This window comes from Balaenoptera borealis, assembly GCF_965194805.1.
Source record: "Balaenoptera borealis genome assembly, chromosome: 7".
Lineage (NCBI taxonomy): Eukaryota > Metazoa > Chordata > Mammalia > Artiodactyla > Balaenopteridae > Balaenoptera > Balaenoptera borealis.
The window spans coordinates 19,532,829-19,553,865 of NC_138864.1; the positions used below are offsets into that span (position 1 = coordinate 19,532,829).

Below are 21,037 nucleotides of genomic sequence, written 5' to 3' on the forward strand. Positions count from 1 at the left end.
TATTCATAAGAGACTTTCTCGAGTGGATGAAATGATTGGTTGAATGGAAATGGAAATACCTAGACATAGAGCCTGCCCTTAAGATTGTGGTGGGGGAAATGAGCCACGTATACAAACAATGAATGCATGGCAGGGTGGGGTAAGTATCATAAAGAGGTGTACATAATGTGATACGGATTTCACTTAAGGAGAACCACCTCCAACTGAGAGGATAAGAGAAGGCTTCATAGATGGTGTTCCTCCTTCCAGGCCCATGTACACCAAGTCACAGAGGTTTTGCTCTTTATTCTACTTGTTTCTGTTCCCATGCCACATGCCCATGAAGCCTTCTCTAACTCTAGGCATCTCAATCTGAAGTCCACCTGAAAGAGAAAAGTAGGGAGTGCCCTTGCTCCCTGTGGCAAAGATCAGTGAACCTCTAAATTTTACTGTGCATAAGTATTGCCCAGGGAGATTGTTTAGAATGCAGATGCTAGGGCCTTCCACTTGAGATGCTGAATCAGGGAATGTGAGACTAGTCAAGTTTTTTCAGGTAACTCTATACATGGGACTATTGTATTGGGTAGTGCAAATATAGAACATTTTCATTATTGTAGAAAGTTCAATTAGGTAGTGTTGCTCTAGAGCAAAGAGGTTCAAATTGGAACCATCAAAGACTTAGGAAAACATGGGTACATTTTGTGATCTTCATTTGGATTTAAATATTTGAGGTGTTTGGCACAATGATTTAAAAAAAAAAACCCACACGTTTTGGATCATTTGGGGGGAGAAAAGAAATCTGTGTGTTTGCTGAGCACCCCAAGTGATACGAGTGGTCCCTGGCAGCACTTTGAGAGACACTGCTCAAAGCATCCACGGCCTCCTCTCCTGACTCTTGCCTGAAATGACCACCTCTGTATTACTGACTTGCAAAACTTCTAGTCATCCCTTAAGACCCAATTCAGATTTATCTTTCTCTGACATTCCCTACCCTGACGTCTGGACATAATTAATTGTTTCTATCTCTGGAGTCCCATAGGTCAGTAATTTTCAAACTGTAGGTCATGCCTATTAGTAAGTAGGTCATGAAATCAATTGACTGGATCAGTTTAGTACAACAGAAGAATATAAAACAGGAGCATTTTTTTGTGAAACTTTTCAGTTTTATATAAATGTGTGTGTGTGTGTGTGTGCGTGCGCACACGCGCACTGAGTCACTGTCTTAGGTTGGATTCCCTGCAATCAGAGATTACAACAGAGATCTGGGTGCATGTGTTTTACTAAGGAAGCACTCATCAGGAGAAACCTGTCAGGGTGGAGGGCAGTAGGCTGGGGAGAGGGGAAAGTGAGGCAAGGATGGCGTCTAGGCCTTGCCTGAGTCTAGCCTTGCCTGATCCCCTGGGGAAGCTGTGAAGCAGAAATTGCACCACAGAGTTGTCCCCCATTGAGGCCCCAGGGCTGTCTTCTTATGTCAGGCAGACATGGCTGTAGGCTGCCAGGGCAGATGCAGATCGCCTCCCAGGTGAGGTGGCTCCCATCAGCCAAGGGCAATTCTCAAGAGAAGGGAGCAGTGGTGAGACATAGCAACCAACAATCCCAGGAGCTGGTGGCGAGATAGAGTGGCCCAGTAAAGGGGACCAGGCAGTACACTAACAGCATAGACTCAAGTTCACTCCTGGCATGCTCAGACCCATGTGCAGGGCCAGGGCAAAATAAAAATTAAAATGCAGGGCCCCTTATTCAGAAATTAGGGAAAGGGCCCTTGAAGGTAGTAAAGTATAAAGCTTTTTACTTTCTTCCATAGTCTCTCTCAACTTGTCAAAATATTTTTATGTGCTATTTAATGTCATTCTAAGTAAAGAAATATTAAACATTTAAATTATTAACCTGAATTATACTATTCATCTCTATAGCATGCAGTGCCAATTTTAACTGCAAACATAAGAAATTCATGGTCACTGGGAGTGACAATGAGCTTGGCTACTCCTACTTGGTTCCCAAACCCATGCTTTTTCCCTGCTGGGGACACAGCATCACATAAAGACCATTGGTTTAAGGAGTAAATAACATCTAGAAGAAAACTGCCCCATCTCACAGGGTGTCATTTCCAAGCTAGTGAAGCTAATGCATCTTTTAGGGGCCCCATCCCACTGCCATCTCAGGTCAGCATCTTCTGGATGCCATGGTTTGTGCAGGAACAGTGGATCCCAAAGTCACATGACCACTGATACACTTCTTTTACTGTAAAGTGGATCCCTTGGGTTGAGGAAGTTGTGCTTTCCCACATTGCTGAATTAGACACTCTGTGAGCTGTCAGAGAGTGGTGCTGACCAAGGCCATAGAGTGTCTGATTCTCACTGTGGGACACCACATGACATTGCCTTAGACCAAGGGATCCAATTCACTATCCTTCAATATAGGGAGTCAATGTCATATTTTGTAGAACATCTGGATTGTCCAGATTCTTTTGGGCTGTACTATTACAGAGAGCAGGAGAATTAATAGCCTTGGGGCAAGACTAAATATACACGACCGCCCATCCCAAGTGAATACAAATTGCTTCTGTTTCTTCTTCCTCATGGAGATGGAAGAAAACACGTTTTGCATTTCAATAGCTGCGTATCATGCACCAGGGTGGTGGTAACCAGCTCTGGTCATGATACTCCTTCCATCAGGACAGCTGCCAAGTGGGGCTACAACTTAGTTATATTAGTATAAAATTTGTAATGGGGATATGATATGAGACCCACCACCAAGTCTTGAGAGTGGCACTTTGAGAATGCCTCTGATTTGCAATATTGCTTTTTATTTACTATCTTGGCTTGGTGGTGGTGGGGAGGGCAATGGAGGGTGGGCATTTCACAAGGTTTTACTCGGCCTTTCCTACTATAGGAGCGCTAATATCAATGCCAACTGCTAAGCAGGTCCATTCCAATACATATACAAGAATTGGAGGAAACAATCAATGGTTCAGTAAACCCAGTGAACTGACTGTGAAAAGAACCTAAGTCAGATCTCCATTTACTACCTGACCCCCATATGCCCTGTTCTAACAGGGGGACCATGATGGCACTTTGGGTACATGGTTATCAGTATCAACTCAGATCCTGTATCCATTAGCCCTCGAAAGATCTAGGCATTTCTGCTTCCCCAATAGACTAGTTAAATAAACATAGATCTCTTTGGGAGATAAGTGAGAGAATTAACACTTGCTGTGGTGGTGAAGAGTCTTTCCTCATTGGGACCCGGCCTCTCATTCAGTCACTGGGGTCTGGGTCTGAGAATTTGCTCAGCTCTATAAATTTGGGAAAGGATTATGTCCTTCTGTTGAGGTGGCTGAACTCAGCCTTCTGCCAGTTCATACTTGATCACTTTGGATTAAACATATTAAGCAATATTTTGTCGACTGCTCATCTGTCTTGCTCCTAGGAACATCATGTTCTATTAGTCGTCTCCACAGAAGATTCCTGTAGGTCAGGCCCCCTTGTCTCCTATTCCAACCTCGCTAACCATTATAATTATACCCATCTTGCTTTTGAGAGTTAAATGCTCCCCAGCCCTTGATAGTCTGCGATCCTGTCCACCACACTGATACTAAGGAGCTCAATTTTGTAATGGTTTAGCCTACCAGCCTACAGAGGGTACCCCATCCTCTGCTTCTCAGTGATGCTGGTGGCCCCGTCACCAGTTAATTCCTCACTGTCTTGAAAAACGGACACGGAGCATAGTCAGCTGATGGGTTTTCCAGCCTTGTGGCTTACATCCATTCAAGCATGCCTAGTTCTTTGAGCCTTGTAACCCATCCTCCCCAGCCTGCTACAGCAGTTCTGGCAGCTCTGCTTCATTCCTCTGGACCACAGCTTTCGCCAAGCATCTCTCAGGGCTCCGGGGCCCTTGCCAGGCTGCTAAATCCTTTATCACCGGTGACCCCAAACCAACAAACTCTCCTTACCTGATTTCATATTCTGTCCCCTTGATCTGGCACCCCTCACGACCCATGCCCAGCCATCCTCTCCCAGTTGCTACTTGTTCGCGTTCACCAGGTCCCTCTCGGAGATCCAGCCCTTTCCCATCAGATCATGCTGCAACTTGACCCTAATTATCAGGCAAGTGGTCAGGAGGGGCAGATCCTCAGGAATGCACACGTTTTCTTTTAAGGTACCTGCATCATTTGAGGTTTCTGCCTCGTCTTCAAATGTGGCAGGGATGGAGATGGGCGAGGATGGGGGGGGGGCCTCTATTTTCGAATAAGTGTGAGTGGATTACTTCTACAGTCCAAGAGTGCTCAGGAGAACCTCAAGGTTCACGATTCTCAGGTGCATCACCCATGCCTCAAGATGCCCCTGCTTCCCTGTGAAGGGAGGGTCTGACTTGGGCATAGGTGACTTACCCAGGCTGAGAACTCCGCCTTCCCTGAAGTTCCGCAGCTCCTCCAATTAAGTCTCGTGCCTGGTCTTTGGCTCTTCCTGCCCTCTCACTAAAGGAGATGAGTTTCTTTAAATGCTGCCAGGGAGCCCTTCTGATTCTCACACTTGACTCTAAGTTGCTGATCGATTGCCCTGAGCCCGCCATCGTCTTTCATCAAATGCGTCAGTGGTGTCCAACAATAGCCACCCACGTCCACAGTCCTTGTAACTACTCTTTCCCCTGTATCAGAAATCTTGCTCAAGTCAGTGCCTCCCCTTCGCCCTCTATCCTGTCCCAGGTGGCCACAGATGACTGTTTTAGCAATGGCTCTGCTGCTACACAAGGGTCATCAACACGTTACCCACTGGGTTCCTCATTGCCAGCCGAGCGGTAAATGATCCACGTCCAGGAATGCATCTAGAGTCCACACTGTCTGCTACCAACTCTCTCAGGTCAGCGGCCCTAGAAACAGAGCCTAAGACCGGATTCAGGTGCATGTAATTTATGAAGGCAGTGTTCTTCGGGAAAACTCTTTAAGAGAGCGAAGGAAACATGACACAGAAGAGGAAAGAGTCAGAGGTGGTCTCAGGTAAAACAAAACTTGGATTGATCCACAGAGAAAGTCAGAAACATAAACTGCAGATAAATTTGTCCTGCCCCTTGAGACGACAGGGCCAGCCTTTTATAACCTCCTATCAGGCAGTCTTTGGCTGTGAGCTACCCCAGGGGTAGGAGTGGGCAGTTGGGGTGTGAGAGGGCAGTTCTCCGGAGAAGGGGGGCAATTGTGAGCTGTTGGAAACCACACACACGCAACTGGGAGATGTGTATACCAACCAAGTAAAGGGGGATCCCGGGGTGGGGGTGGGGGTACCTACAGTGTCTGTTGCAAATTCCAGAGTACTTTTTTTAAAGTTTGAAAAACGTTGCATAGAGATGAGTTTACATACACCTCCGTCTCATTTCTTATTTACCTTTCTGTCTCCCACGCAAGATTCTAAACCCCTCTGTGGCTGGGAATCTGTCCTATTCGTATATGCATTCCTGATTCAGAGGCGGGGATTGAATCGTTACTAAATAAACATTTGTCAAATGAAGAGCAGTTTGTGGTAGATCACAGAGCAACTTGAACTGCAGGCTAAGTAATTTGGGCATGATACTCTTGGCAGTGAGAAAGCGTTTGAAATGCTTGTTGGCAGCAGTGTGCGGTATGTATTGGACTAGCGAGATCACGGGGAGAACAGCCAAGAGGTTGTTGCAGCAATAGAGGCAGAAACTAACAAGAGGCAGCATTCTGGTGGAGGCTGGAAGTGTCGAGAGGCAGATGCAAAAGTCATCAAGGAAATATTATCTATAGGGTCCAGATGGCCCCAGGCTGACATCCAGCACTGAGACCGGCAGGGCTGCTAATCAATCAAGTGTGTGAGCAGTTTTGTACTTACGTGCCCCCAAGCAGATGGGAGAAGATCATTTCTCATATTTGCATGGAAGAAACATCTAAAAAAAAAAATCTGGGTGGGTTTTATCATTGTCATGCACAATTAGGCAAAATCCATGAAGTGTAGTCATGGGAATATTTTCTTGCCCTCCGTATTTTAGCCAGAACTCCACAGTCAGATCTGAGAAAAGCCAAGGTCACCAATGTGGAATCACTCAGTACATGACACGTGGAGTACATAACGTACTGGCTAGTGACAGTGTTTTCCAAGTGATTACTCTATACAGTAACATATGTTCCAAAGCTGCAGATTCAGCATGTTTTTCTCCGCTGTATTCTGGACTGTATCCTGGTTGGAATAACTTATTCGGGACTCAGATGGATCATATACACATCAAGAAACCCATGGGTTTTGTTTTTGTTTTTTTCCCCCCTGAACTCTTCCAGCCCTTCACTCTAGGCAAAGTTGTGTTTATTCCTCTCTGGCTAGCTGCCTGCTGTTTCTGTCGTTCTCCGAGGGCCAGCTCCTGGCGTGCCTGTTACGTGGACGGGACCTGGATTTGCCAGGTTCTCTCTGGGGCCGGCTTGAGATTTGCTGTGGGGAACATCCCCATTCCCATGGATTTTGCTGTTGCCATTCACTATGAAACTCAGGTATCCTTTACTCCACTTCTACGGTGGTGGTTCCGAGCTGACTGAAATACGTTCTCGAGCTAAGTGTTTCCATTCCAATCTTGCCTACGTTCATCTTAACAGGATTTGCAAAAAGTCGAACATCTGGAGAGCATTATAAACCAGAGGGTTTCCTAAACATATTAAAGCAACACAGCCATATGCACACACGCCTTATTCCGTGGAGAGAAGCTAAAGCTGGGGCTATAGATTTAAGATACTAGTTCTAGGGAAGTGGTGATGGAATGTTTGTATAAGAACAATAAATAACTAAAACAACACAAATCCTGCCCTCCTGGGACTTTTTTTTTTCTAAAAATGTAATAAACCTTTGTAGAGATTCAGACTCATAGGGATGCAGTAGAGGCATTTATTTGCACTTGGATTTTACCAGGAAACAAGAGAAAAGCTAAAAGCAGCCTGTTCCTCTTGCCTGCTCCCTTTCTAGCCTTCCCCCACCCTTTGAGAAATATCTAAGAGGAAGAGAAACCAAATTAGAAAAACACTTGATCTAGAGCAGTGGTTCCTAACCTTTTCTTTGTATAACCTTTTCTTTGATGATCTGAAACCCCACAGACCTCTGCCCTGAAAAATATTTTATATGGCTGGGGGTGGCCTCAGAGCCCCTGGAGTCTCTCTAGGGACCACATTCTGGAAGGGCTCACTTTCTATGGTATGACCAGAGCTGATGCTCTGCTTTGAAACTCTTAACATGACATAGTTCTCAATTTCTCACTTACACATGAAAGGCAAAGGACTTCAAGGAACTTTGACCTGGTGAGTATGACAAGAAACTCATTTTTTTTTACATATGTGTATATACACATAAATATATTTAATTTTTGTATAGAGAGAACACATCTCTGACAGCTTTTTTTTTTTTAATTCATTTTTTAAAATTTATTTATTTTTTTGGCTGTGTTGAGTCTTCGTTTCTATGCCAGGGCTTTCTCTAGTTGTGGCAAGCGGGGGCCACTCTTCATCGCGGTGCGCGGGCGTCTCACTGTCGCGGCCTCTCTTGTTGCGGAGCACAGGCTCCAGATGTGCAGGCTCAGTAGTTGTGGCTCACGGGCCCAGTTGCTCCACGGCATGTGGGATCTTCCCAGACCAGGGCTCGAACCCGTGTCCGCTGCATCGGCAGGCAGATTCTCAACCACTGTGCCACCAGGGAAGCCCTCTCTGACAGCTTTAAAAAGCTTTTCCTAATTGTAAGGCTTCCAGAGTTTAGCTAATTAGCATATGCACTGTCTTTCTCTCTCTCTGTCTCTTTCTATATATGTGTGTGTGTATGTCTCTCTATATATGTATGTATTTATACAAATACGTATAAATAGATCTAATAATATAATATAAATTTATATAATAATGTATATGTACTAATATGAAAGAAATATATATCTTTTTGTGAAGGAATTTTTTTTTTTTTGGTTCTGTGATCCAGGAACATGATGATTTTTTAAAAATATCTTTATTGGAGTATAATTGCTTTATAATGTTGTGTTAGTTTCTGTTGTACAACAAAATGAATCAGCTATAAGTATACATATATCCCCATATCCCCTCCCTCTTGAGCCTCCCTCCCACCCTCCTTATCCCACCCCTCTAGGTGGTCACAAAGCACGAGCTGATCTCCCTGTGCTATGCGGCAGCTTCCCACTAGCTATCTATTTTACATTTGGTAGTGTATATATGTCCATGCCATTCTCTCACTTCGTCCCAGCTTACCCTTCCCCCATTGTGTCCTCAAGTCCATTCTCTACATCTGTGTCTTTATTCCTGCCCTGCTACTAGGTTCATCAGTACCGTGTTTTTTAGATTCCATATATGTGCTTTGGCATACGGTATTTGTTTTTCTCTTTCTGACTTAATTTCACTCTGTATGACAGACTCTAGGTCCATCCACCTCATTACAAATAACTCAATTTCATTCATTTTTATGGCTGAGTAATATTCCATTGTATATATGTGCCACATCTTCTTTATCCATTCACCTTTCGATGGACACTTAGGTTGCTTCCATGTCCTGGCTATTGTAAATAGTGCTGCAATGAACATTGTGGTACATGACTCTTTTTGAATTATGGTTTTCTCAGGGTAAATGCCCAGTAGTGGGATGGCTGGGTCATATGGTAGTTCTATTTTTAGTTTTTTAAGGAACCTCCATACTGTTCTCCATAGTGGCTGTATCAATTTACATTCCCACCAACAGTGCAGGAGGGTTCCCTTTTCTCCACACCCTCTCCAGCATTTGTTGTTTGTAGATTTTTTGATGATGGCCATTCTGATGGTGTGAGGTGATACCTCATTGTAGTTTTGATTTGCATTTCTCTAATGATCAGTGATGTTGAGCAGCTTTTCATGTGTTTGTTGGCAATCCGTATGTCTTCTTTGGCGAAATGTCTATTTAGGTCTTCTGCCCATTTTTGGATTGGGTTGTTTGTTTTTTTTTTTGATATGGAGCTACATGATCTGCTTGTAAATTTTGGAGATTAATCCTTCGTCAGTTGCTTCGTTTGCAAATATTTTCTCTCATTCTGAGGGTTGTCTTTTCATCTTGTTTACGGTTTCCTTTGCTGTACAAAAGCTTTTAAGTTTTATTAGGTCCCATTTGTTCATTTTTGATTTTATTTCCATTACTCTAGGAGGTGGCTCAAAAAGATCTTGCTGTGATTTATGTCAGAGTGTTTTTCCTATGTTTTCCTCTAAGAGTTTTATAGTGTCTAGCCTTACGTTTAGTTCTTTAATCCATTTTGAGTTTATTTTTGTGTATGGTGTTAGGAAGTCAGGAACATGATGATTGAATCGACTCTTTGGGAGGCAGAGGTTAAAGATTAGACCTGTCAGGAGTGCCAGGGTTTTTCTAGACTCAGGAATTACAGCTATGGCCAGAAACAATATTCTTTCTACCTGGATCACAATTCAAACACCAGCGACTTGAGCCTGAGAGTGAACCTCTTCTCTCAACTCCAAAATTCTGTTTTCTGAGCAGGCCGTGGGTTGCAAATTTATTCCACGCACTATCTATTAGGAACATGTTGGTGCATGCATCCTCGCAGGGACGTGCTCTTATGTGATGCCTGTCTAGTCTGCAGATGACTGGACTGTCCAGATGGTGGTTAACCTGGCCGGAGGGAGCAAGCACTGTGCATGCGAGACCCCACAGCCAAAGCCTCAGCCTTTACCAGCAGCTTCCAGGTATGCGGGGGGCCTGTCCTCAAACGTTGAACGTTTCTTAGAATGTTGTTCATCTATCAGGAATTTGTATCCAGGGACTAAGTGAGAGTAGAGATGTATCAAAGCAGACATAATGTTTATTAAGTGTTTACTATGTGCTACACTGTGCTTTACATTAATACCACGCTGAATCTTCCTAACAACTCAAGGAGGTAGGTTTTGTCTTCATTGAGAATGAGAACACTGTGATGACTTGCCCGAGTCTTACGGCTAATGTGTAGAAGAACCAGGGCTCCAGCCCAGATATCCTGACCCTAGATCTTGAATGTTTGTTTCCCGTTCCCCAGATGCCTGGAGATGTGAGAAAATGAAATGCTACAAGAATAAGAGGACAGTATTCAGCTTGAGTTATCTCAACAACTGAGAGTCTAGTTTTGAGACCACTAATTTTGCATTGGAGATTTGTGGCTGAATAAAGCAGAGACCCTGTTGATATTAGCCTGATAGATGGGATGAAGGACCTTTGCTCCATCCTTTTCCCAGAGCAGTCATGACAAACCACGGCCAGTTTCCAAAGCTTTGCTGTTTGGCACAATCCTACAGAAGAGCCACAGAGAATCTGAGTGTGAACTGACTGTCCACCCAACACACCTGAGCTGGTCTGGACCTCAACCCGGTCTCCAACCCACAGTGGCACCCACTTCACGACACACGTGAAACACACCAAATTCGATGGCCGCTTAGCTTATATAACTGTACTTTTGTCACTGAATTTTTGCTTTATTTCTCTTAATACAGAATCGTGCTGCTTCCCACACCCATCTGTTTAGAACCAGATGTACAGTATTCCATAGATGTCTATTTTTCCCAACCTTTGGAAGGAGGATTCCAGGCTCATTCACACATTGAATTGATTCTGTAAGTATAACAGACCCTTGGGGGTGCTTCCTTCTGAACTGAGCTCCATTCTAATTCTAAAAGTAGGCTTGTGCTTTGAAGTGTTTCATGAGAAATAGAAAAGTATTTGTTTCATTATAAAAATCACCTACTCTTTATAAAGGTCATCTAATAACAATGGCAAATCATCCAGAATAGTATGTGCCAGCCACGGTTTGAAGTGTTTTCCATATTCTGTTAGTTAGACTTCACAACTACTCTATGAGGGAAGTACTGTCATTATTCCCATTTTACGGACGACGGAACTGAGGCACAGAGTCACAAAGCTAGTGAATGAGGAGTGAGAAATCAGAGCCAGAAGGCCTGATTCACGCATCCCTGCCTGGAGCCACTGCTGTGTACTGGCACTGCAGAAAGTCTGGGGAGAAATTCCACCAATCATTAATTATTATCAGCTTACAAGTTCCCATTTTTTGCATATTATGCTTTCATATCATTGTAATCAGAGTGCTTAGACAAGATTGTACATGGATTTTTTTCACTTCCTATTATATCATAAGCGTTTTCTTATTATGCTTATGTACTCTTACCATTCTTAGGAAGCATGCATAGTATTTCTTTAAGTGGCTTCTTTTTTAAAAATTCATTTATTTATTTATCTTTGGCTGTGTTGGGTCTTTGTTGCTGGGCGTGGGCTTTCTCTAGTTGCAGCGAGCGGGGGCTACTCTTCATTGTGGTGAGCGGGCTTCTCATTGCGGTGGCTTCTCTTGTTGCAGAGCGCCGGCTCTAGGCACGTGGGCTTCAGTAGTTGTGGCACGCGGGCTCAGTAGTTGTGGCTCACAAATTTGGGCCACAGGCATTCCTTCCAAACTCTCACTCTGTGCACAACTTCAGGCCCAGGCCTGTCCCTGGGCAGAGTTTGGACATTGAATAAATTTACTTAATTTACTTATTTATTCCCCTACTTGTGGTCATTTAAGTTGCTTCTATTTTTTCTACTCTGCGTAGTTGGTATATTTTTTAAAATTTTGGAAATACAGTCCTACTTTACCCAAGGTTTTATGATTCTTGAAATAATGTGTCATATTAATATCTGGAAGGTATTAATTAATTTATACGTCAATTAATTTTCAGGATCATCAATAATGCATGAAAGTGCCAGTTTCATTCCACCTTTAGCAGAATTGTGGAGAATTGTGTGCGACATTTTTAAAGTACTTTTGTGGATAAAATGGAATTGCTTTGTTAAAATTGCATTTTTAAACATTTGTAACAATCTTCTAATATTGTGATTTAATTAGCAAATTACGGCTCTATGAAGTTTTATTGGAACACAGCCATGCCCATTCATTTACATATTATCTACACTACTTTCAAGGTACAAAGACACCGTTGAATATTTGCAAGAGACCTTATGACCGCAAAGCCCAAAATATTTATTCTCTGGCTTTTTATAGGAAGTTTGTCAACCCCTGATTTAATTAGCTATATCCACATTTTGTGTATTGTGTCTTTAAAGTTCAATTTTTAACTATTGAACATTTTTAATTTATACCCTAGAACTTTTTAATTTCATCATCTACTATAGAATTTAGTATGAGGCAGGTATATCTTAGATTTTATTCAATTAGTTCAGCTTTTATAATATGAAAAAAAGCCATTGTTTTAAGATTATTTTACCAAAGGTGAGGTTGCAAGATATAAGAAAGGAAGGAAGGAAAGAGAGGGAGGGAGGGAGGGAGGAAAGAAAGATACAGGGTACCCAGTTAAATTTGAATATCATATAAATATGTCCCAAATATTGCCCTCAAATATTACATGATACTGCGGGCTTCCCTGGTGGCGCAGTGGTTGAGAATCTGCCTGCTAATGCAGGGGACACGGGTTCAAGCCCTGGTCTGGGAAGATCCCACATGCCGCAGAGCAACTAGGCCCGTGAGCCACAACTACTGAGCCTGCACGTCTGGAGCCTGTGCTCCGCAACAAGAGAGGCCATGATAGTGAGAGGCCCGCACACCGCGAAGAAGAGTGGCCCCCGCTTGCCACAACTAGAGAAAGCCCTCGCACAGAAACAAAGACCCAACGTAGCCAAAAAAAAAAAAAAAAAAAAAGTAACAAATGTTCAAGTACAATTGGTGTCTTTAAAAAAAATAAGAGTATCTTGGAATTCTTTATAAAAAAAAAATTACATGATACATACTAAAAAATTATTCATTGTTTCTCTGAAATTCAATAGAATTAAAGTGGAAAGTAGAAACCAACTCTTGAATTGGAAATGTAAACTATCATGATTTCCCTATCCACATAATTCATATTCTCTACCGAGGAGCTTTAAATAGAACTGTGCTCATGACCAACGTGTGAATTACAAAGAAAGAGACTCAAATCCAACAGGTTTAATTCAGGAAAAAAAGCTAAACCCAGGCAGAGTAAAGAAAGGGAAAGGAAGAAAATAAGGATTTGTAATCACCAAGGGATGTTATTATTGTAATCATAACAGTCATGAAACTCAAATTTATGAGAGCCCAGTACTCCTCTTTTTAAATCCATGTCCTAAATATTTCTAAACTTTGTAAATTCCAAAGATAATCACTGGATGCTGTGTTAAATGCATCCATCCAAATTGTCCATTCATCACTGCTTCTCTGAGGGTATGTGGGCCAGGCACTGTGCTGGTTCCTGGGGGCTGGGGGTAAAATCTGGTTTTTGCCCTCAAAGCGTCCTCAGCCTGACACAGAAGACAGGCATGTAAACAAAATCATTGCAATGATGTTTGATAGATGCAGAATATAAATGGATAATTTGAAATGAACATAAATATGTCCATTTGGTCAATTATCAAGCAATCATTCTCCTTATAGATAGCCATGAAAACCCTGAAACCAAAATAAAAATTAAGAGAGCAACCCGATCTTGGCAAACTGTCCAAAATCCCAGAAGAGGCCCTAGATCCCCATTTTAGGTTAGATTTCCTACAAGCAGGGACTCAGGTTCGCCTGATTTATTGAGGGCATGCTTGCGGGGGAAGAGGAGTGAGGGGACGAGGAGGGGACAGGGGAAGGAACCCGGCAAGGATGTGGTCTCCAGGGAGCCCTGGAGCATGAATTGCACCACAGGGTTGGTTCCACCTGGAGGCGAAGGGGTGGGGCTTTGTGTGCCCACGTCATCATCAGCTACAGGCGCCCTACCCCACTCTCCATCCCCCCCAGAGAGCGCACTCACTCCTGGACACAGTGGCTAGGTCCAATTTTCTGGAGAAGGGAACAGCTGTGAGCTTTTAGCAGCCAGTGCCACAGTAGCTGGTGGATGGGAAGATCCAGGCAGGGCACCTGCAATGTCCCCTAGAGTCCCTGACCCAGGATGGCAGTAGGAGAAAGTCGTTACACGTTTTGTGATTCCAGACTAAAGCAGTTTTGCCGCTTTGGGAAGATACTCGATTGTTTGGAATTGACCCTTTCAAAGTTCATTCTTCTCTGCAGCCGGATTAACATTTGCATCTAAGACTGAGATGCATTACCAAGAAGACCAGAGGAAAGCTTTGTTCAACCTTCTACACAAATATCTTTTGTTTGGCAGGCAGAGTGAGATGGTTGGGTTTTTTTTTCAGTCGCCCTGATTACATGATGTGTGTGCCCATAAAAATGTGCTGAGAGTCAAACATAAATTATGCATTCTAGAACATAAAACTGCCATTCTTCTTTTAAACCATGGGTTGGACAACACTTAGTAAACATAAAGCCCTTAGAAGTTTCTAGGAGAAGTGAGTCATGGCATTACAAAATCCTATCGCTGATAGACAGGGACTCTTGTCATCTGCTCTATCGGCTTGGTGCCAGGAATGGCCAACTCTAAACCAGCTCAGACCAAGAACTGTAAACAATTTGTCCTTGATTGCCTGCCCTCACCACCAAGCCTAGCCCATCTGGCTTCCTTCTAGATGTCACCCTGCTTGGTTTGTGTTTGGAGAATGCAGAGTCATTTTAATATCAAAGATACAATACTAGGAATGTATGTATACTTCTTTACTGCACAATTTTTAATAAGCATTTACTGTAAATTAACCACTTGGGCAGGCACAGGGTAAACGAGACCAACACCTTCCCTGCCCCGCCGGGGCTGATGCTCTAAAGGGGAGATGCAGGCAGTTACACAGGAAATGACAACACAGTGTGACAGATGCTGGAAACTGTGACAGGTCATTTGGTGTGGCTCGGACAGTGGCTCTCAATGTCATCTGACTCAACCTTCCTTTTTTTTTTTTTTTCTCCCCCCTTGAACCCACTCTCTTGTAATTGAGATCACACACCTGGTCTCAGGACTTGCTGAAGCTCAGGTTCTTCCTGTCTCTTTGCTGAAAGAATGTAGTGAGAGACAAAGTGATTGGTTAGAAGTAGATTTATTTAGAGAGGTACACATTCCATAGACAGGAGGCAGTCCATCTCAAAAGGCAAGAGCAGCCCCAGGGCATGGAGTCGTCTTGGAAAGTGAGAGCAGCCCTGGGAGAAACACTCCACAGACAGTGTGGGCCATCTCGGAAGTCTAGCGGGCCCCCAACCTTCCCTTTTTATTACAAATATTGATACTTTGTAACCCTCTTTCCTACCCTGCAATGAAATTCACAGGCATTAGAGCCGACCTGCACACATAACTTCCAAATAATATCAATGTTATGTGCAAACACAGTAAAAGGGAAGTAATTTATGAAGAAATAATATGTACTTCAATACATACGTCTACCGACATGAACACACCGGGAGACATACTGAAGTACAGACATGCTCAAACACGTAGATTGACTACATACGAGATAGCCATGCAAGCAGGTGTGTTGTAAACATGTTTAACGTGTTTTAAAAACACAGAGTAAGGTTTTCAACTCATAATTATAAGCACGGAATCCTCCTTCATGGATGTTCAGTGAAATATTCAAAAGCTGTCGGAGACATGCGATGATTTTCCTTGTTGTGAGAATGTCTAGCATGTCTGATCCCCACCCACTAAATGCCAGTAACACACCTCACCTAGTAGCCATGACAACCAAAATCACCCCTTGGAATTTCTAAAATGCTCCCTGGGGTGGGTACCTCTCATATTGAGAACCACTGAGCTGAGAGGTTGTTGGTTAGCAGAATGGAAACTGAATCACTGGGCTGTACACCTGAAACTAACATGTTGTAAATCAACTATACTTCAATAAAAACAAACAGTGTCTTTCTTGCAGTACTCCTCAGCGGTTTAATATGTTAATCTGTACTGTGAATCTCCAAGAGGCAGATAGTTTGATGTAGAACAGCACTGTTCATATGTAATTGAAAAAGATAAAACTTTCTAAAGGAGAGTTTTAGAGTTCCACAGTAATACTACAGAATGCAACGTCTAAGCCATAATTTCTTTTTTTTTTAACATCTTTATTGGAGTATAATTGCTTTACAATGGTGTGTTAGTTTCTGCTTTATAACAGAGTGAATCATCTATACATATACATCTATCCCCATATTTCCTCCCTCTTGTGTCTCCCTCCCACCCTCCCTATCCCACCCCTCTAGGGGGTCACAAAGCACGGAGCTGATCTCCCTGTGCTATGTGTAAGCCATAATTTCTTAATCTATCACAAGTAGCCTAGTTAAAACTCTTTCAAATCTAAGACAAATTGATTAGCAAGTAAAAAATATAGTAATAAAAAGATAAAACCTTATTTTCTTTGCCGTAAGTCAATAAATGTAAATATTTAAAGATTTCTTAAATAAATTGAAAATCTTAAAATCTTCAGTCATATGCAATTGAAAGGATGGAATTGAGTCTCTTTTCAACCACGATTCTCACAGATCTAACTTTTTTTTTTAATAACTGGAATCTTGAATAGAGGACAGTTTTGAACATAAGTCTTCTTTTCGCATTATTTCAAAAGGTTGGTCTTATTCCCCAAATCAACTCATTGGAGAATTTCTGCAGCAAGCAGGATTTAGATGAATATCAGCTGCACAACTGTGTTGAAATTGCCTCGGCAGTGGGACCTCAGGTGCTCCCTGGAGCATGTGAAAGGCTTATAGCCAGTTTGTCTGCCAGGCTGCAAAACGGGGCCGTGGGTGAGTATCTGTTTGGTTTTTTTTTTTTTTTTTTTAATGGAAATTGCCTTAGTAAGTATGTATGTATGTATGTATGTATGTATGTATGTATGTATGTATGTATTCATTTAGCTGCGTTGGGTCTTCGTTGCTGCGTGCGGGCTTTCTCTAGTTGTGGTGAGCGGGGGCTACTCTTCATTGCGGTGTGTGGGCTTCTCATTGTGGTGACTTCTGTTGTTGCAGAGCACGGCCTCTAGGCCTGCAGGCTTCAGTAGTTGTGGCTCATAGGCTCAGTAGTTGCGGTGCATGGGTTCTAGGGTGTGTGGGCTTCAGTAGTTGCAACACGTGGGCTCAGTAGTTGTGGTGCACAGGCTTTCTTGCTCCGCGGCATGTGGGATCTTCCCGGACCAGGGATCGAACCCGTGTCCCTGTATTGGCAGGCAGATTCTTAACCACTGCACCACCAGGAAAGTCCCTGAGTATCTGTTTCACTGGCTCTACCGAATCACCACTATCTGTACAACGGCTTTTAGGAACAGGAGTGAAATGATCTAATGTATTTTAGTATCTACTCCTACCAGCCAATGTAGATACCAACTGCCCGATGATTAGGTACACAGAGCAGTCTGTCCATGTGTTGGAATCATAACTCGCAGTACAAGAAGTGTATAAAAGAGGAGCCTGGCAGTCGCTTGGGGATGCCAGATTCCTGGAACAATGGTCCTAAAATATTTCTTTGGAATCCTGGAATGAACTTTAAACAACTTCTTTCATCCCTAAACCTTCATTTAATAAATGAGACTGTTGGGTCCAAAACATAAGGTAACTTGCCCATTTCACTAAGCTATAGAGTGGGCTTCTCACCCTCAGCACTTTTAAAACTTAGGGCTGGGTAAGAGTTCACTGGGGAGGGGTTGCTGTCCTTTGCATGGTAGGACGTTTAGCACCAACCCTACCCTCTACCCACCTGATACCAGTAGCACCCTCCCCTCAGCTGTGACATCCAAAAATGTCCCCAAACTTTGTCATATGTCCCCCTGGGGGGCAAAAGCTCCCCCTAGTTGAGAATCACTGCTATAGCGTGACAGCCACCAGGAGAGTCTGGGCTTCCCAAGTTCCAGACAGATGCTTTCTCCGTGCAGGACTCTGGCTTTGGGGATGCCTGCAATCTCATGAAAGATATGGAACAAGGGAAATGAAAGGTATAATCCAGCACCAACACGGATCATCAGGGATTGAAGAAATAATAATTACATTGGAACAATTAATGATTGAAGCAATTTATTTTAAGCCTTTCAGTAACTTGTTAAGTAATGTTCATTGCTAAGTGATGTTTGTTAAGTAGTGTTTATTGAGCACTTACAGGCGCCAAACACTATTCTAAGTACTTCACAGGCATGATTGTCTTTAATCCTTATAATCCCAGGAGGTATATCGTATATTATCCCCAGTTAACAGATGAGGGAGTTAAGGATTAGAGGTAACAAATGAGAAAGGCATGAACTAGAGCCACTAATAGGACGGAGTGCTTCTCTGTCTCTTCCTTTGCCTCTAACTTGTTTTGTTCCCTGCAGCCTGCAACTGTCAACCACAGGGCTCAGTGGGACCCAACTGCAGCTGACTGGAGGGCCAGGGCCAGTGTAAGCCTCGTGTGACCGGCCGCTGCTGTGACACGTGCTCAACAGGAAGCTACAGTCTGGGGCATCACGGCTGTCACTGTACGTAGCGAAAGCCAGAGGGGGGAAACGCACGTGTTCTCAACCTTGGAGTTTTAAAGGCAGGAAAATCAATGTGGGGAGTTGAAAAGGGGAGGGATTAGGAATTTGGCTTCATTATTCAGATTGTCTTGTCTATGTAGATAAAATATACTGAATGTTTTTCCGCTATACTTTATTCTTCCATTCAGTGGGCACTGACTGTGTACAGAGCTCTATTAGAAAACATGAGTGATGATAAAAAAAAACATGGTCCATGCTTCAGGGAGCTTTCAGTTTGTATCAGATAGATGGTAGTCCAGGGAGGATGTGAGGACACCATGGAGTTGGCTGTGTAAACCCAGCTTTAACATCTGGTGCATAAGCCCGGTGGCTGGAAAGGCTAAAACAATGAGATTGGGATGTGGAGAAAAGGGGACCCTCCTACACTGTTGGTGGGAATGTAAATTGGTGCAGCCACTATGGAAAACAGTATGGAGGTTCCTCAAAAAATTTAAAAGAACTACCATATGATCCAGCAATTTTGCTTCTGGGTATTTATCTGAAGAAAATGAAAACACTAACACAAAAAGATATTTGCACTATCATGTTCATTGCAGCATTATTTACAACAGCCAAGATATGGAAACAATCTAAGTTTCCACCAACAGATGAATGATTACAGAAAATGTGGTATATACATGCAGTGGAATACTATTCAGCCATAAAAATGAAGAGGATATTGCCATTTGCAACAACATGGATAAACCTTGAGTGCAGTGTGCTAAGTGAATAAGTCAGAGAAAGACAAATACTGGATAATCTCACTTACATGTGGAATCTAAAACGAACAGACAACAAAAAAACAAGCCCATAGGTATAGAGCACCAATAGACTGGTGTTTGCCAGTGGCGAGGGTGGTGGGTGAACGAAATGAGTGAAGGGGGGGGGGTCAAAAGGTACAAACTTCCAGTTATAGAATAAATAAGTCACGGGGATGTAATGTACAGCATGGTGACTATAGTTAATAAGACTGTATTGTATATTTGAAAGTTGCTAAGAGAATAGATCTTAAAAGTTCTCATCAGAAGAAAAAAAATTGTAACTATGGTGATGGATGTTAACTAGACTTACAGGGGTGATCATTTTGCAATACATACAAATATTGAATCATTATGTGGTACACTTGAAACTAATATAATGTCGTATGTCAGTTATACCTCAAAAAAAAAAAAAAAAACCAGTTGTCCACAACATTCTGTTGATTGAATCAGTGAATTCTTATTTAACAAATATTTTTACCTGGTTCTCTGTACATGCCAGGCTCTATTCTAAGCACTGTATACACTCAGTTTATTCACCTTGATAGGATTGATACGGTAAATTAGAGATTGTGAAATCAGAACTGTAACTCTTTCACCAGCACACCACTGCCCCCCTCCCCGACCCCAACAGGCTTCTCTTTGCTTTATCCAGCATGTCACTGCCACCCTCAAGGCTCAGAGAACACTGTATGTGACCAAGTAACAGGACGGTGCCCCTGCCATGGAGAGGTAGCTGGCTGCTATTGTGATCGGTGCCTGGAGGGCTATTTTGGATTTCCTAACTGCCGCCCCTTCCTTTGTAATGGGTTCTCTGTCATGCTTCAGTTGTGGAGGTTTTACAACTGGGAGAAACTGTGAAAGGTATGGAATTCATATGCACTCTTATTTTTTGTTCTTTTGTTCTGATTTCACAACATTATCTGAAGGACCATTGAGTAGAGAATCAACAGTATTTAAGTGTAGAGTGATGACTATGGGCGAGGAAGATAGAGCATCAGTTTATCATCCTTCAAAATCTTGTTATGAGCCAAGCAGTGTCTAAGTAAATCAATAACAGGCATTTGCCTGGCACCTTGCTTTTTATATTCCTAAAATGTGCATGTAAATTAGGTGCTTTTATATTGAGTTTAATGACTAAACCATGGAACTTTCAATATGAAGCAAAAAAACCCTTTTACAGAGCAAATGAGCATCTTCTAAAAATATTGAATTTTGAGAGTTGCACTGTCCTAAAGCATAGCAAATCTACATTGGCTAATGTGAGCTTTTCCTGGTAACATTTTAGTAAAAAATTGCCTTGACAGATGCATGGATGGTTACCATGGAAATCCTTCTTCAGGACAGTCCTGCCGTCCTTGCCTGTGTCCAGATATTCCCTCAAGCAATCAGTATTTTGCCCATTCCTGTTATCAGAATCCTTGGAGCTCAGATGTAATCTGCAATTGTCTTCAAGGTTATGCAGGTATGCAGTATAGTTCATGATGGTTTTTTCTTATCCCACATTGCTATCTAAAAAATGATAACATGTTCATAGTTTATCTGCCAAATGAGTGGTATAGGATATAAGTTAATAGTAAGAAGACACAATTTGGTAAATTGCTACTTTACTGAATAAAGAATTTGAATGATTCAAAACCAATGACAAAAAATCATTTCACTGAGCTACAATTGTTTTTAAATAATGTTCTAGAAAACTGACCAAATAAGTTCAAATCAAATTAATTTTTTTAAATAAAATAATGGCTCATTAAGTAAGATACATATGTGATTAAATTATATATGTATATATAAACATATAACATAATTTAAAAGTTAAGAATTAATCAGTCAAATGCTTTCTTTATATAATTCCAAGTAATCAATTTGACTGGTATTTCACAGATATAACTG

At 42.3% G+C, this 21,037-nt stretch overlaps 1 protein-coding gene across 1 annotated transcript in view; it reads left to right on the forward strand.

Annotated features, from left to right (window-relative positions):
- Nucleotides 1-21,037, forward strand: part of LAMB4 (laminin subunit beta 4) — a 115,682-nt gene that overhangs the window by 41,186 nt on the left and 53,459 nt on the right. The window contains 11 exon segments of the mRNA XM_082400401.1: nucleotides 6,312-6,387; nucleotides 6,390-6,475; nucleotides 9,579-9,688; nucleotides 10,466-10,572; nucleotides 10,575-10,585; nucleotides 16,473-16,650; nucleotides 18,204-18,247; nucleotides 18,251-18,347; nucleotides 19,800-19,959; nucleotides 19,961-20,008; nucleotides 20,452-20,609. Of these exon segments, the coding sequence (XP_082256527.1) occupies nucleotides 6,312-6,387; nucleotides 6,390-6,475; nucleotides 9,579-9,688; nucleotides 10,466-10,572; nucleotides 10,575-10,585; nucleotides 16,473-16,650; nucleotides 18,204-18,247; nucleotides 18,251-18,347; nucleotides 19,800-19,959; nucleotides 19,961-20,008; nucleotides 20,452-20,609 (1,075 nt within the window).